We start from the raw sequence: 14,331 nt of genomic DNA on the forward strand, positions 1-14,331 counted from the left end.
TTTATCATATAAAACCAAATTTATTTGGGGTTTTGCTGTTATGAAGCTGTCAAGATACAAGAGAATATACTTTACTGAACATCTTGTTAGCTTGACTTATTACTTTTAAATACACAGACATATGACAAACAGGCCTCTTTTGGAACTCTGGTCCTGGCACAGGCTGCTTGCAGCCCTGATCCCACAGAACAGTGCTTCTCAACCTGGGGTGATATTGCCCTGCAGGAGAATTTAGTAAAGTCTGGGAACATTTTTGCTTGTCTCAGTTGGCATGTAATGTAGGGTACGGAGGCCAAGAATGCTGCTAAAACCCTACATTGCACAAGACAGCCACTACCGTACACACATACCAAAGAATTATCCTGCCCAAAATGTCAAAAGTGCCAAGCTTAAGAGGCGCTGCATGAGAGGATAATATGAAGGAAGTCAGTGTGGAACTGATGCTAATAAGGGTGGTAGAAACCTCAAGCTTCTAGAACCTCGAGTAGGGGCAAAGAACTCAGGAGCTGAGTTTTCCAGTGGAATGGTCAAGAGGTATAATGGAGATACAATCTCTGGCTGTAAACCTCCAAACTAATTCTCCAGCCCTACCAGAGATTCTGAGTTACCTTATACCCTGCAATAATTTAAACTAGCTAGAGGGATTTCTGGTTTTTTTGCAACTAAATGTACTGACTAATAAACCACATAGTGCTGTACCCCAGAAACTAACAAAACACTGTTAGTTTTGTTATTATACTTGTTATATAATATATATATATAATATATATATATTATATTTTGTTAATATACTTCAATTTCTTAAAAAAAAATATTAAAAAAAAATGTTTAAGCAGGTAGGACCAGTTATCCCAGCCCTCATCTGACAGACGACAAGATTGATTCCCAAGAAGTTCCAGAGTAGATTCATGAAACAGCTGCAAGTAGGGCTGTATTAGTCTGCCTACAAGGGACTAGAATTTAGTTCAAATCAGTAAATTTTAGCTTTATAAATTTATTTTTAAATACACTAAAATTTAGTTCAAACTAGTACTTTAAAAAAAAGTAAGAGTGGAGACTGTTACTCCTTGCTCACAGAATACAAACACGGGTAGGGCAGGGTAGCACTGTGTCTCAGGAACAGCTGGAAGCAAGAGCCAGTCACCATGAGGACCTGATGCATCGTCTGCTCAGGGACATTCCTCTGTGTTGCTCCAAGTGTCTTTCTCCACACAGCAGAAATCATCACAATCAGCAGCACTCTTATCATTTCCACCATTTTAAAGAGACAAACCTCACATCTTCCAGGTTCAAAATATCCTAATGTATCTTCTACCTGTTTGAGGCAGGTGACTCACTGAGGACTATGTCAGGGGGCTGGGGTGTGGGGGTGTTTAAGAGCCATGTGCACGCATGGAAAATGTTATGGGGATCAATGGAAAAAGACACGTGGAGAACTGGGGGTCAGATTCTCTCCTGACATCCACTCAAAGAATGAGAATCCCTTTTATTCTGCCTACCACCCATTTCCTTTTTGTAACTTAAAAAGCCCTTACTAAATTTCAGAGACTGCTCTAATGCTTGTTGTAAACAATTCACTTGTATCAATGGGCTAGTAATGAACCAAAATCATCAACGGGTGATTTCTCGCTATTCCACACTGCCACTGCTGAATAGCTGGATCTCTGCATTGTCACCCACACTCCTGGGACTGGGCCACTACAGCCCAGCACCCAGCACCAGGGCAGAAAGAAATGAGGCACACGGGAGTTCTCCCATCAGCCACCAGATGCTCCAGCCTGGCAGTAACACACATCACTTCTGCTCACTTTCCAGCTCATGCATTGCCAGAATTAATCACATAGAAAGTATATGTACCTGGCAGGGGAGAACCTAGACATTTTGCCAACGGCTCTAATTACCATCCCAGTACTTAACAAGCATTATATTTAATCTTCGTGACCCCCACAGGGGACAGTACGATCATGCCTACACTAAAGATGAAGAAACTGATACAGCAAGGAATGGCATTTGGCCCAAGATCACATGGCATGTGTGTGACTGAGACTAACATTTCATTTCAAAGTCCATTCTATTAACCATCTTTCTTTACTGCCTCCTTTAGCTTATTTTCTGTGTGGTCTTCAGCGTGCTGCAGTCCAGGGGATCACAAAGAGTCACAACTGAGCAACGGAACGACAACAAAGCACTTAAATCTTGACTTTGTCACTCACTCCCTGGCATCTTGAATAAAATGGCACAGCTCCGTGCTTTACTTTTTTTCACCTGAAAAACTGGACCCAACAATAGTAGCCGTAACACCGAACTGTTAAGATGAAATGAGATGATATCTGTAAAGCTCTTAGTCCCATGGTTGGCATATAGTAGTAACTAACAAATACTAAAAACTACTCTTAGCCTTACTAATTCCCAAGTGATGCAATGCTAAAGAATCCGCCTGCCAATGCATGAGATGCAAGAGATGCAGATTCAATCCCTGGGTCAGGAAGATCCCCTGGAGTAGGAAATGGCAACCCACTCCAGTATTCTTGCCAGGAGAATCCCATGGACAGAGGAGCCTCTCATGCTGCAGTCCGTGGGGTTGCAGAGTTAGACACAACTTAGCAACTGAACAACAAATCTCCAGAAAAAGCATAACACATTTCTTTGGAAGGAAGTTTCATGATTTGACATTTAAGCTGGATTCTGGGAACACCTCTGGGGAAAAGGTATTCCAGATGGGGTGAGCCATATTCAAGAGCTCAGAGGCAGAGCACATATGGGGGAGATTTAGAGCTCAGGATTAGGCTGTCCCTATATTAAAACTGAAGCAATTGCTATTAGCTATTTTGGGAAGCAGTGAATTAGACTGGAAAGCCAAGAATCAGATTTTGAGTTTCCCAGAGCTTGCTTCCTTCTGGGTCAGAAGGGGAAAGCAAACTTTGTAGTCTGGGGGGAAAAGTCATCTCAGATGTTGACCTGAGCAAGTTAAACTGTTAATAATTCTGACTTGCCCAGAGAACTGAGTACTCTTCTATCTACCCGTTACCCCAAAGCAAGGCAAAACAGCCTCTAAATGAGGATTCAGCATGCACTAGCGTGGACACAGATGGTGCTGCTCAATTGTGGAGGGTCTCCTTGGCTATAGTTCTGACTTTTTGAATTACAAATTTCTTTCAGACTATGATCAAAGGCTCTGTGCTGTATGCAATGTCTTTAAAAAAATATAATAATAATATGTATCAAAGTTTGTCTGCCTGACATCTACAGATTCCAGGTTAACCCAGGGCCTGCAAAGGTGCTGGGCCCCCTTATAACACTGACTCAAAGTGCATCTGGTGGGTTCAAATAATCCAGGCGCTGTCCCACTCCAAGTCTCCAGTCTCTGCCTCCCGGCAGCAGCAGCACATTAGAAGGCTGGGTTCACATCACAGGAAAGTCATCCTGCCAGCAGGAACCTAAAGTCTCCAGAACAACTCCAGTACATAGCCCCAGGTCATGATACAACTCTTACTGGGTCTCAGAAACAGCCTAAGGCCATCTGCTTCCTCACCAGCATACAGAACATGTGCTGTTAAATTCATCAACAGGTCTCCCAAATTTTTCCACCCACCCTTGTTCATTTTAAACGACACAGGATCCCTATTAATGGCAAATGTACGCAAATCAACACGTACTTCCTGAGGGGCTTCTCCGGTGGCGCTAGTGATACAGAATCCTCCTGCCAATGCAGGAGACATTAAGAGACAGGTTTGATCTCTTGGTCAGGAAGATCCCCTGGAGAAGGAAATAGCAACCACTCCAGTATTCTTGCCTGGGACAGAGTATCCCAGGGACAGAGGTGCCTGGCGGGCTACAGTCCACAGGGTCACGAGACACAACTGAAGCAACCTAGCACACATGTACTAAGGTATCCCGTGTGCCATTTATCAGGCAGACCAGAGACAACAGCAAACAAAACATGGCCTCCATCTACTTAAGAGCTTACCTTAGCGTTTAAGAGAAATAACCAAGTGTAAAACATCAAATGCTTGGTACTATTTTATGTAACCTCACCTTTTCCTTCAATTAAGGTAAATTTTTTTTCATTATCCTCAATCAATATTATTAGGTAGTAAATCAGACCTCAATCCTGATCTGTTGAGCCCCCCAAACTCATGCTAATTACTCACAACCTTCCAAATAGCAGAGGCCCCAAACCTAGACATGCCTCTCAACTTGCTTTTTAGTGAGTGAGCCCACATGTGGTTGGGCTTCCCAAGTGATGCTAGTGGTAAAGAACATGCCTGCTAATGCAAGAGACACCGAGACCCGGGTTCAATCAGTGGGTCGGGAGGATCCTCTTGAGGACAGCATTGCAACCCACTCCAGTATTCCTGCCTTGAGGATCCCATGGACAGAGGAGCCCGGCAGGCTATAGTCCAGAGTCAGTCAGACGACTGAAGCAAGTCAGCATGCACACCGTATGTGGTTACCAGGCCCCTCTCTACAGCCCACCCAAGGGCTGTTTCCCACATCTTACACCAGCCTTCCTTTCAGGAAGTTACTGAGTGAGTAACCACATGAGATTAAGTCCTCTCTTTACCCAAGAAGGACGCTCAGAGTTGTCACTTGTCAGAGTTCACTTTACCCCAAGTCAGCAATGATTCTGCATTCCTACCCAGGAATACCAGTCTTAATTAAGATATGCTTTAAATGTGAATAAATGTACCATGTTGATCATTTCAGGCTTCCAAGATGGCGCTGGAACAAGTATCAACCTCAGATATGCATATGCTATCACCCTTATGGCAGAAGAGAACTAAAGAGCCTCTTGATCAAAGTGAAAAGAGAACATTCGACATTCAAAATACAAAGATAATGGCATCCAGTCCCATCACTTCGTGGCAAATAAATGGGGAAACAATGTAAACAGACTATTTTGCTGGGCTCCAAACTCATTGCAGATGGTGACTGCAGCCATAAAATTAAGACACTTGCTCCTTGGAAGGAAGAAAAGCAATGAAAAACCTAGACAGCATATTAAAAAGCAGACATTACTTTACCAACAAAGGTCCATGTAGTCAAAGCTATGGTTTTTCCAGTAATGTACAGATGTGAGTTGGACCATAAAGAAAGCTGAGCACCGAAGAGTTGATGCTTTTCAACTGTGGTGTTGGAGAAGACCCTTGAGAGTACCTTGGATAGCAAGCTCAAACCAGTCAATCCTAAAGGAAATCAATCCTGAATATTCATCAGGACTGATGCTGAAGCTCCAATACTGGCCACCTGATGTTGACTCACTGGAAAAGACCCTGATGCTGAGAAAGATCGAGGACAGAAGGGAGTGAGAGAGGATATGGTTGGATGGAAGGCATCTCGACCTAATGAACGTTTCAACAAGGTTCAGGAGATGGTGAAGGACAGGGAAGCCTGGCATCCTGCAGTCCATGCAGTCGCAGAGTCAGACACAACTGAGCTACTGAACAAGATGGCGCTAGTGGTAAAGAACTTGCCAGCCAACGCAGGACGCTGTTAAGAGACAGTCAGTTCTATCTTTGGGTCGGGAAGCACTAGAGGGCATGGCACTTCAGTACACTTGCCTGGAAAATCCGTAAAGACAGAGGCACCTGTGGCAAGCTACATAGGGTCCATAGGGTCGCAAAAAGTCAGACAAGGCTGAAGCCACTAGCATGAATACACATCATGTCAAAGACATTGTAAAGAACAAACCCCACTCATTTTTCACATTATCTATATGGTGAAATTTTAACTTTTGAACACAAAATGTTATTTTAAGAAAAAAAAGTTCCTCTTGTTTTAATGTGGCTTCCTGAAGTTTTGAATACACATGTGGCTCTTGTTAGATGTATACTGGACAACGAGCTCTTACTAATTCTGCCCAACTCCTGAATGCATTTGGTGACAGGCTCACAGTACTGGGTTTAAAAAGAATGACATCTTATAGGCACGTACTGCTGGCACGCCCCTGATATGCCATCCAAATTTGAGTCTTAGTGAGCTGCAGGGCTCTAATTACCTGCTTCTTTATGAGTACTTACAGAATCAACTGTAACTGCTATCATATTTTTAGGGTATGAAACGTGTATCCTATCAAGCTAAAAATAGAAAGGCACCACTCATTCAAGGGTTAATTTAGATCCCAGAAGAGGCAGCTTTACCATCTGGACCCCAAACCAGAGTCAATCATCCAGGGCCAGACACACTTTCCTCTGGTGAGCCACAAGGGTGATGGTGAAAGTTACACCAAGTTAAAACTTTCTTGTACTTCAAGGAAACAGCATTCACCAATTAACACAAAGGCTGTGTACTCCCGGAGACACTCTTGCTACTCTGCTGTACAAAGTTCAAATGACTTAAGGAAGCACCAGAGTCCTCTAAGGCATTTTATTTGTACGTATTACATCCCTAGAAAAAGAATCCAAGGATTTTCCCTCCTGTATGTTTTCGTCTTGCTTCTTCATGGTCCATGATGCCAGCTGAGGTTGTCAGTACAATGAAACTATGGAAAGTTAAAAAAAAAAAAGTTGGTAAGTTTTCCCTATGAACTGTTCAACATCGAGCTACTTCTGGTACAGAAAAACTCCAGCATTCGTCAGCGTTTACCACGCGGGCCCACACATAACGCAGCCTCCACAGGCTGGCAGTGCACAGGCATGACTCCTAGAACCAGACTCCAGCTACACACGCAGGCCTGGTCTCAGCTAACACGAGGCAGTGCTACCTAAAAACAAAAACTGCAGCTCCTCTAACTGCAGAATGTCCCTTTCTGCTCTCAAGCAGACATGCAGTTTAAAGCATTAAAGCACTGATATAACTTGACGGAAATGTTTCTGCCACTTACTGTGTGTATGATCACAGGCAAACTATTGTACAGTTACCTGGACAATGGGCATCCCACCTGGCCTATCTCATGGGTTACTATGGGGGTCAAGGTAAGACACAGAAAGTATATAAACTGGGAGGCATTAAAATTAGCATCCTAATTACAATCACAAAGGATCTGCCCTGAACACTCTACCTGTTATACAGCAACCATGAAGTGGGAGTAAAGTCAACATCACCAAACGTGACTGGGTGTTTAAGCTCTTAACCACAAACAGACCAAATGCTTGGTGTGTCAGATCAGGTTTTAAACTGCTTTACCAGAAGCAAATCAGTTGATAATATAACTTACAATAAGAGAACTACCATCTTTAAGAAATCAAGGCCATGAATTGCCCAAAGCCTCACAGCTTTAAAGTAGAAAATCCAGAATTTGAACTCAGTCTCTTAACCACAGATTAAGATTTTCAAACTGAGTTTGCCCAGAGGGTAATGGTTCAGAAGTCATTCTGGCCACAGGAGGGTATTCACAGAGAACATGTATGAACTATCTGCACTGAGCCAAAAGAGCAGACATTAAAGGGAACACAATTCTCTCTCTCAGCCAGCTTCAGTTCTCACACACCTCTCAGAAACTAAAACCTAACACATGAGGTGTGGCAACATAGGAGCTAACCCATGAGTCAAGCTGGTTGGGAATGGAGACTATTACTACTATTGACGTAAAAAATAAACAAAAAGCTCATCAAACTGCATCACAGGCATCCACAGCATCAACTTTTAAATGAAGAAAATCAACTTACCCAAACTGACGGGATGGGAGCAGGTTATTCTGCCATTTTTCTAGATCTTTGAGTTGCACATCAAATCTGGGACTGATCACTCCACACTGTAAAAAGTAACAGAAAACAGTGTTCACACTTCACTAATAACAAAACAGTAACACTAAAAAGCATTTATAAGTGAGCATAGAAACCAACCAACTCAACATTAAATGGGTAACTATTCTGTACAGTAGTCTATGTAAGTTCAATTTGAAAAACAGCATGCTCAGTCACTTCAGTCGTATTCCACTCTTTGTGACCCTAATAGACCATATTCTCCAGGCAAGAATATTGAAGTGGGTTGTCATGCCCTCCTCCAGGGGATCTTCCCCACCCAGGGATTGAACATGCGTCTTTCTCTTACCTCTCCTGCATTGGCAGGCAGGTTCTTTACCAATAGTGTAGCCTGGGAAGACTCCAAAATGCTTAACAGTAAACTGAGACTACAGTAATGCTTAACAGTAAAATGAAACTACAAGATTAGGACTTGGTGAAGTCTCTGGAGCAGTTACACTTCCCACTTCCCTAGGCAGATCGAAACTGGAAATGGACCCATCAGGTCCAAGTGCCCCCTGGCAGGAAGCCCACTCAATTTGTTTTAATCACATCATCCTGGGAGCTACCTGTCACTTGACTATCAAGGGGAATCCCGCACTGGATAGAAGCAACACAGGGATAGGAGAACGGAAAAGCCAAGCAAGATACAGTGAAAGACAAAGCTTTCTGAGGCCTCTATGCTGCCACATCCAAGCTTTATGTATTCCAGTAGCAAAAACTCCCTTCCATTCAGCTAGTGTAATTCCATCATATCTGCTCTCAAACCACATCTAAGATATGATTAAGGCAAGAATTTTCTTAATCTAGTCTTTAAACACTACCTTATTTCCCAGCCCCATTACATTTACACAATAAGGTATATCCATCTCTTGCATGAAGGAAACTGAGGCAAGAATGTCTTACAAAGGAAGAAAACGGAAATTAAGAGAAACCAAAAAATAATTCAGGCATTTGGCAAGGCCTGGATTTCAACTATCTATTAGCCAGGATTTCCCAAATGACTGAGTGTAGCACAGAGTAACGATGCCGCAAGTTGAGTTCCATTTGGTAAATACTCTGTTCAAACTTATTTCTCAAGCTATTATGTACAGTGGATGTTCATGAGAAATCTGGTCCTTCACAAACTGTTTTTTTTTTTTAAATATCAACCCAATCTTCTGCGGGACAGCTTTAAAATGTGCTATAAGCTATACACCAGAATTAGTCTTCCACTGTCCTTGAGCAGGACTCAGATATATCTTAGTTTCCTAATTCTTAAAAATAGGAAAATAAACACACCCTCTTCTACTTCAACACACTGTGAGAATCAGAGTGAGAAAAGTGAATTCAAATCCTTCCTTGGGATTGGAATCTAACGGTTACAATAAAATAAAAGACAGACCCAAAATTTCCTTCAAAAACTCTTCAAAGGCTTCATATCCAGTAATTTTCATCTGACATTAAGTATTTATCCACACAAGAAGCAAATTCACTATGTAAGAAAGCAACTTTGTAAAACAGAAAACTGTTGGACTAGGGAATGACCTTATTAATCAGTCTGGCCCCTGCCACTAACCACTTTCTTGGCCCATTTGCCCTAGTGTTGGATTACAGGAACCTGGCTGCAATGTAGGAGACCCAGGCTGGATCCCTGGGTTGGGAAGATACCCTGGAGAATCCCATTGACAGAGGAGCCTGGCAGGCTGTCATCTACGGGGCTGCAAAGAGTTGGAGACGACTGAGCAACTAACACTTTGGATTATAGGATCTCAGATCCCTTGCAAACCTGAAAGCTACAAATCTGAACACAGAAAGCGAAGAAGCAGCCCTGAGACCCCCAATTGGCTTATAGAATAATACCTAGCCCCCAAATTCATGCAATCCACAAAGTCAAAAAAATCAAACAGATTCAGTAGATTATGCCTACAGGTCAAACTGACAGGAAAAACAGACCCCACAAGTTATTTACACTAACAGGACTACTGGCCTTGAGCCATCCAGGATTCAAAACCAGTACCACCAGTCTCAAGCCTCCACATCTCCCTTAAGATACCTTATACTCCAAACACTAGGTCAATTGACAATTCTACCTGGAAGTTACATAAAATTTAATGACTTTAATCAATTCTCATTCTTCTTAACCTAACTAGGTAAAGCAAACACGACACTATCTGATTTTACAAAGGCAATCATGCCACCTTAGACCATTCTGAAGATTCGAAAATGTGGAAGATAGTCAATTCTTACCTTATTTAGCCTGCCTGTGAGGTTCACAACAATTTTCCCAGCCCTGTGATCATCAATGATTTCAAATTCGCCAATGTAACCTGTAGAACACAACTGACTGTATTAAAAAATAACTTTAAAATTAAGACAGCAATACTCAAAACAAACCACCCTGCAATTTTAAAAGAGGGATAATTTCCTCCTTGCCTCTTCATACCTTCCCACTCCCAAAGGCTACCTAGTGTCCAGGACGTTCAACAATCCTTTACATCCCATGAAGCTCTGAGAAGAGCTCAGGGTCCTTTCAATGACATATTTTGGGGGTGATGTTATTATCAAGAAAGGCCATTTTAGCTGCCAAACACCTAGCAGAGCAACAGTCACAAACCTCCTTCTTTCAACAGTCCTCCTCCTCAGCATTTCTTAAACAGCATCACTTCTCCAGGACTACCCTGTCCACAGCCCAAGTCAACTGCATTAGTTACCACATCTGACTACCACCTTGCTCCCCATTTTCCCTCTCCAGGCCTCTCTCCTCAGTTAATTTCTCCAAGACCCATTCCACAGCATGTTTATCTCAAAACATAAAACAGCAACTTACCATGCTTCATCATCACTGTTAGAAACCTGACGATGACCTTGGAGCACGGCCGAATAAGCACCTGGCGTTTGCCTCTCTTTTCGGCGTTGTTGATACTCTTGAGAGCATCAGCCAGGACATTCATGCGCACCATTCTGGCTGTTCTCGGAAGACAAAACAGGCGGTTTACCGTCACCGTTTTACCATTAACAGGCACCCTATCATTTCCCTGCGAAGACATCCTTTCCTTTCTGCCTCAATCATGTGGAAGCTTCCCCATTTCTCAGCAGGCTGCTTCCCCAGTAACCCCAGAAGGATGTCAACTACTAAAATAAAAACACCAGTCGCGGGAGGTTATTCAAAATGAGAGTTAATAATCAAACTTGCGGCATTCAGCAGCATCTCTACTATTAACACGGTCCCTTAAACCTACTCAGAATCAGCCTTTTCCCAATAATCGAAAGATACTACTCAACTTTCACCTAACACCCAGAACTACTGTATTAACATAAAACGTCCGGCCCTGTGCCATCTAAAGCTATGCCCAACAGTAAGGGTACCGAAGTAATAAACTGAAACATTTCACATGCACTAGACTGGCCTCTTACTCATGGGCACAAACTTCATCTAATAAAGTTTTGAAAGTTAGGAACAGAGGCATGTCTCAAACCACAACAGTAGGACTCCAACCTACTTCCTCCAGCTCCAGTGTCTTCTGAGGAAACCAGATTCGTTCCCAGCAAACCGCCACCACAGGCAGGATGCAGTTTCCCCTCCTGAGGGTTCTCATCTCCCAAGCTCCCGGCGCAACCAAAGTAATGGGAAGCTGCACGGCCCACCAACTCCGTGGCCCTCCAGTGCTTCTCGGAGCCAACAAGCTGCCTCAACCACTAACGGGAGGTATTGGCGCCGCCGAAAGATTCGGAGCTGCCACTCCTCCGGAACGGCCCAAAGCTCCCTGTTCCCAAGGGCTGCGGCCTGCGCCCCAGAGGCCGGGCTCTCCCGGAGGCAAAGCATGGGATAGCCGGGCATGACTCTCCCCTATGCCTGCCCAGACCCAAGCAAGGCTAGCATCTCCGGCCCAGGAGGCCTCCGACATCCTCGCAGGACACGGAGCGCGACTCCCACACCACAGGATGGCACCGATAACCGAGGGATGATGTTGGGTAGCTCAGAGAGAGATACTCACCGGCACGGAAAGATGGCGGAAAGAGGACGGGAGGGGCGAGCGCACGGAATTATGGGTTACGGGTCGGGCTATCGCGAGACTTTTAAAGCCCCGCCAAAAACAAATAAAAAAGGATTGCCTACTGGAAGGAGGCGGGTGAAGGGGCGGAGCCTCCTCCTGGGTAGGTAGTAGAGAATCGATGGAATCGAACATGCCCGGCGCGGCTAGGGGGCAGTCACCTGCAAGAGGTGCGGCGTTTGCGTAGTTTTCAACTCCTTTCTAGCAGCTAATTGGTAAAAACGAAAAACTGACGAGAGCCTAGATATTTACTAATTTTTATTGCAGTAACTGTTGACTATTTAGAATGAATTTTGATACGTGCGTATTTACACTATCTCTGCAAGGGATAATCGGCGGCAATTGCCTTTGGGAAGGGCGTTAGAAACTGGGATGGGAGTCATGCTTTTCTCTCCATTTTTGTTGTTTCGTCGCTAAGTCGTATCCGACTGTTTGTGACCCTATGGACTGTAGCCGGTAAGGCTCCTGTGTTCAAGGGATTTCCCAGGCAAAGATGGGTAAGTTGCCATTTCCTTCTCCAGGGGATCGTCCCCATCCAGGAATCGAACACGGGTTTCCTGCGTTGGTGAATTCTTTACCACTGAGCGACCAGGGTAGAGCTTTCTCCTTATACAATTTCTTTTTGTCTTTTGAAATTTGTTTATACTTTTTCAAAAGAGTAAAAAATATTTTTCTTAATCGATGCTTCCTTTTTGACGCTCCCTAAATATTAGAAATTATTTACTGGAGTTCCAGACTTTTCTTTCAAGTTTTGAAAGACACAGTTGCAAAGAAAGCCACAAATGTTTCGAAATAAAAGCTCGGCCTCTTAAAGGTTGTTGCAAGGGTTAGATGAGATAATGGTGACAAAGGGCTCGCAAAATGCCTGGCACGCATTAAATAAATGCTCAGCAGTTACTGCTTCGGGCTCGAGGTCCGGCTGCCTGGGAGTCAGTGAATTCTGGCGCCGCCCTCTCTGGAGCTGAGTGACCTCAGGCTAAGCTTCTGCTCAGGACTTAAGCTTTCTCACTGCTTTCACCCTTACCTTCCCTTCTTCAGTCAGTCAGTTCAGTCGCTCAGTCGTGTCCGACTCTTTGCGACCCCAGGAATCGCAGCACGCCGGGCCTCCCTGTCCATCACCAACTCCCGGAGTTTACTCAAACTCATGCCCATCGAGTCGGTGATGCCATCCAGCCATCTCATCCTCTGTCGTCCCCTTCTCCTCCTGCCCCCAATCCCTCCCAGCATCAGGGTCTTTTCCAATGAGTCAGCTCTTCGCATCAGGTGGCCAAAGTATTGGAGTTTCAGCTTCAGCATCAGTCCTTCCAATGAACACCCAGAACTTACCTCCTTAAGGAGGGACTGGTTGGATCTCCTGGCAGTCCAAAGGACCCTCCCTTCTTACCCTTCCCTTATTTTCCACCCCCTTCCCTGTTTCCCACGTGGCTGCCAGAATGATCATTTTAAAACTTGTCCGACCTTGGACTCTCCAAGGATTTCTGTCAGCCTCAGTAAAATCCAGATTCCTTACAAAAACTTCCAAGGTCCTCCTTGTAACATCTGCCTCCTTGCAAAGGAACACCATCCTCCAGCGTTCTCCCTGGCTGGCTTTTCTTCACATATTCCAAGCACACTCTGCCTCAGGGCCTTTGCATTTGCTTTTCCCTTTAAATTGACTTTTCCTCCCCCAGTTTGTCAGGTCTCTGTTCAGTCACACATCCTCCTGCTCATCCTCCCCGCCCCCCAATCTCATTGCCCTGTTTAACTTTTCTCCATATGTTTTACCGCCTGAGATATTGGAAGTGTCTGTCTCCGTTAAGCAAGCAGGGATGTGGTTGGCTTTGTTCACCACCGTACCCACAGCTTCTAGGTAAGTTAACTCCACATAGTAGGTCCCTGATTCATATGTGATGAATAAATGAATGGGCAAATCAGTTTCCCCGGCTGTAAAAGGGAATGATATACTAATTACTCGAAGTTGCTGTGAAGATAAATGAAATAATCCAGATAAAAGACCAGCATTTGTTATTAGCATCACAGCCCACCTCACCCATCGTCACCACTTCTCAAATCCTAAGTGAACCTTGAGTGCCAAGCTCCCAACATAGGCATTGGCTTTTCTAAGAAACATTTCCTCTAAGAACTGGTTGCCTGAATGCAACATGTTGACTAAAACCGGTACTTAACTTGAGGGACTTAGCAACACTGGGGAGTTAATAAACCCACTTTCCTTCAAGAGCCTCCATTAATAGAAAACTAGTGCCACTCACCCTCTTTTTGTACACTTCATTCTTTCCTCCCTTCATTCAGCAAACATCTTATGAGCGCCTATCATGTGCTAGTTGTAGCAGGTGACAGGACAGACATGAGTTCCAGGCCTTAAGAGGTGCAGATCCTAGCAGAGAGAAATCTCTAAATAACAATACCGGGCAGTGTGCTGTTTCCATGCCAATATGAATGTGGGAATGGAGAGGTGGCCTGGAAAGTTGCTAAAGCTTTGCCAGGAGGAAGTGCCATTTGATCTGTCTGAAGGCCTCTAACAGCTACTGATTCCTAACTGCCACTAAGCGCTTCCTGTAGATTAACTCTGAATCCTCAAAACACAAGGAGTTACATAATGCCCCTTTGAGATCTGT

The 14,331-nt window shown here is 44.1% G+C and overlaps 1 protein-coding gene across 1 annotated transcript; it reads right to left on the bottom strand.

Annotated features, from left to right (window-relative positions):
* Positions 1–6,351: 6,351 nt before the first annotated feature.
* On the bottom strand, positions 6,352–11,774 carry RPS15A (ribosomal protein S15a). The gene is made up of 5 exons (XM_043914416.1): positions 11,660–11,774; positions 10,492–10,629; positions 9,912–9,991; positions 7,608–7,693; positions 6,352–6,481 (listed from the first exon to the last, which is right to left on the bottom strand). Exons 2-5 carry the CDS (start codon positions 10,622–10,624, stop codon positions 6,388–6,390), a joined length of 393 nt encoding a protein of 130 aa, XP_043770351.1. The 5' UTR covers positions 10,625–10,629; positions 11,660–11,774; the 3' UTR covers positions 6,352–6,387.
* Positions 11,775–14,331: the final 2,557 nt, after the last annotated feature.

Source organism: Cervus elaphus, chromosome 10 (assembly GCF_910594005.1).
Source record: "Cervus elaphus chromosome 10, mCerEla1.1, whole genome shotgun sequence".
NCBI lineage: Eukaryota > Metazoa > Chordata > Mammalia > Artiodactyla > Cervidae > Cervus > Cervus elaphus.

Coding starts and splice junctions, on each gene's coding strand:
- RPS15A (XM_043914416.1), bottom strand. CDS start 10,624: ATGGTGCGCATGAATGTCCTGGCTGATGCTCTCAAGAGTATCAACAAC. Junction 9,992..10,491: donor AACAGTGATGATGAAGCATG/GTAAGTTGCTGT, acceptor TGTGTTCTACAG/GTTACATTGGCGAATTTGAA. Junction 6,482..7,607: donor CTCCCATCCCGTCAGTTTGG/GTAAGTTGATTT, acceptor AACTTTCCATAG/TTTCATTGTACTGACAACCT.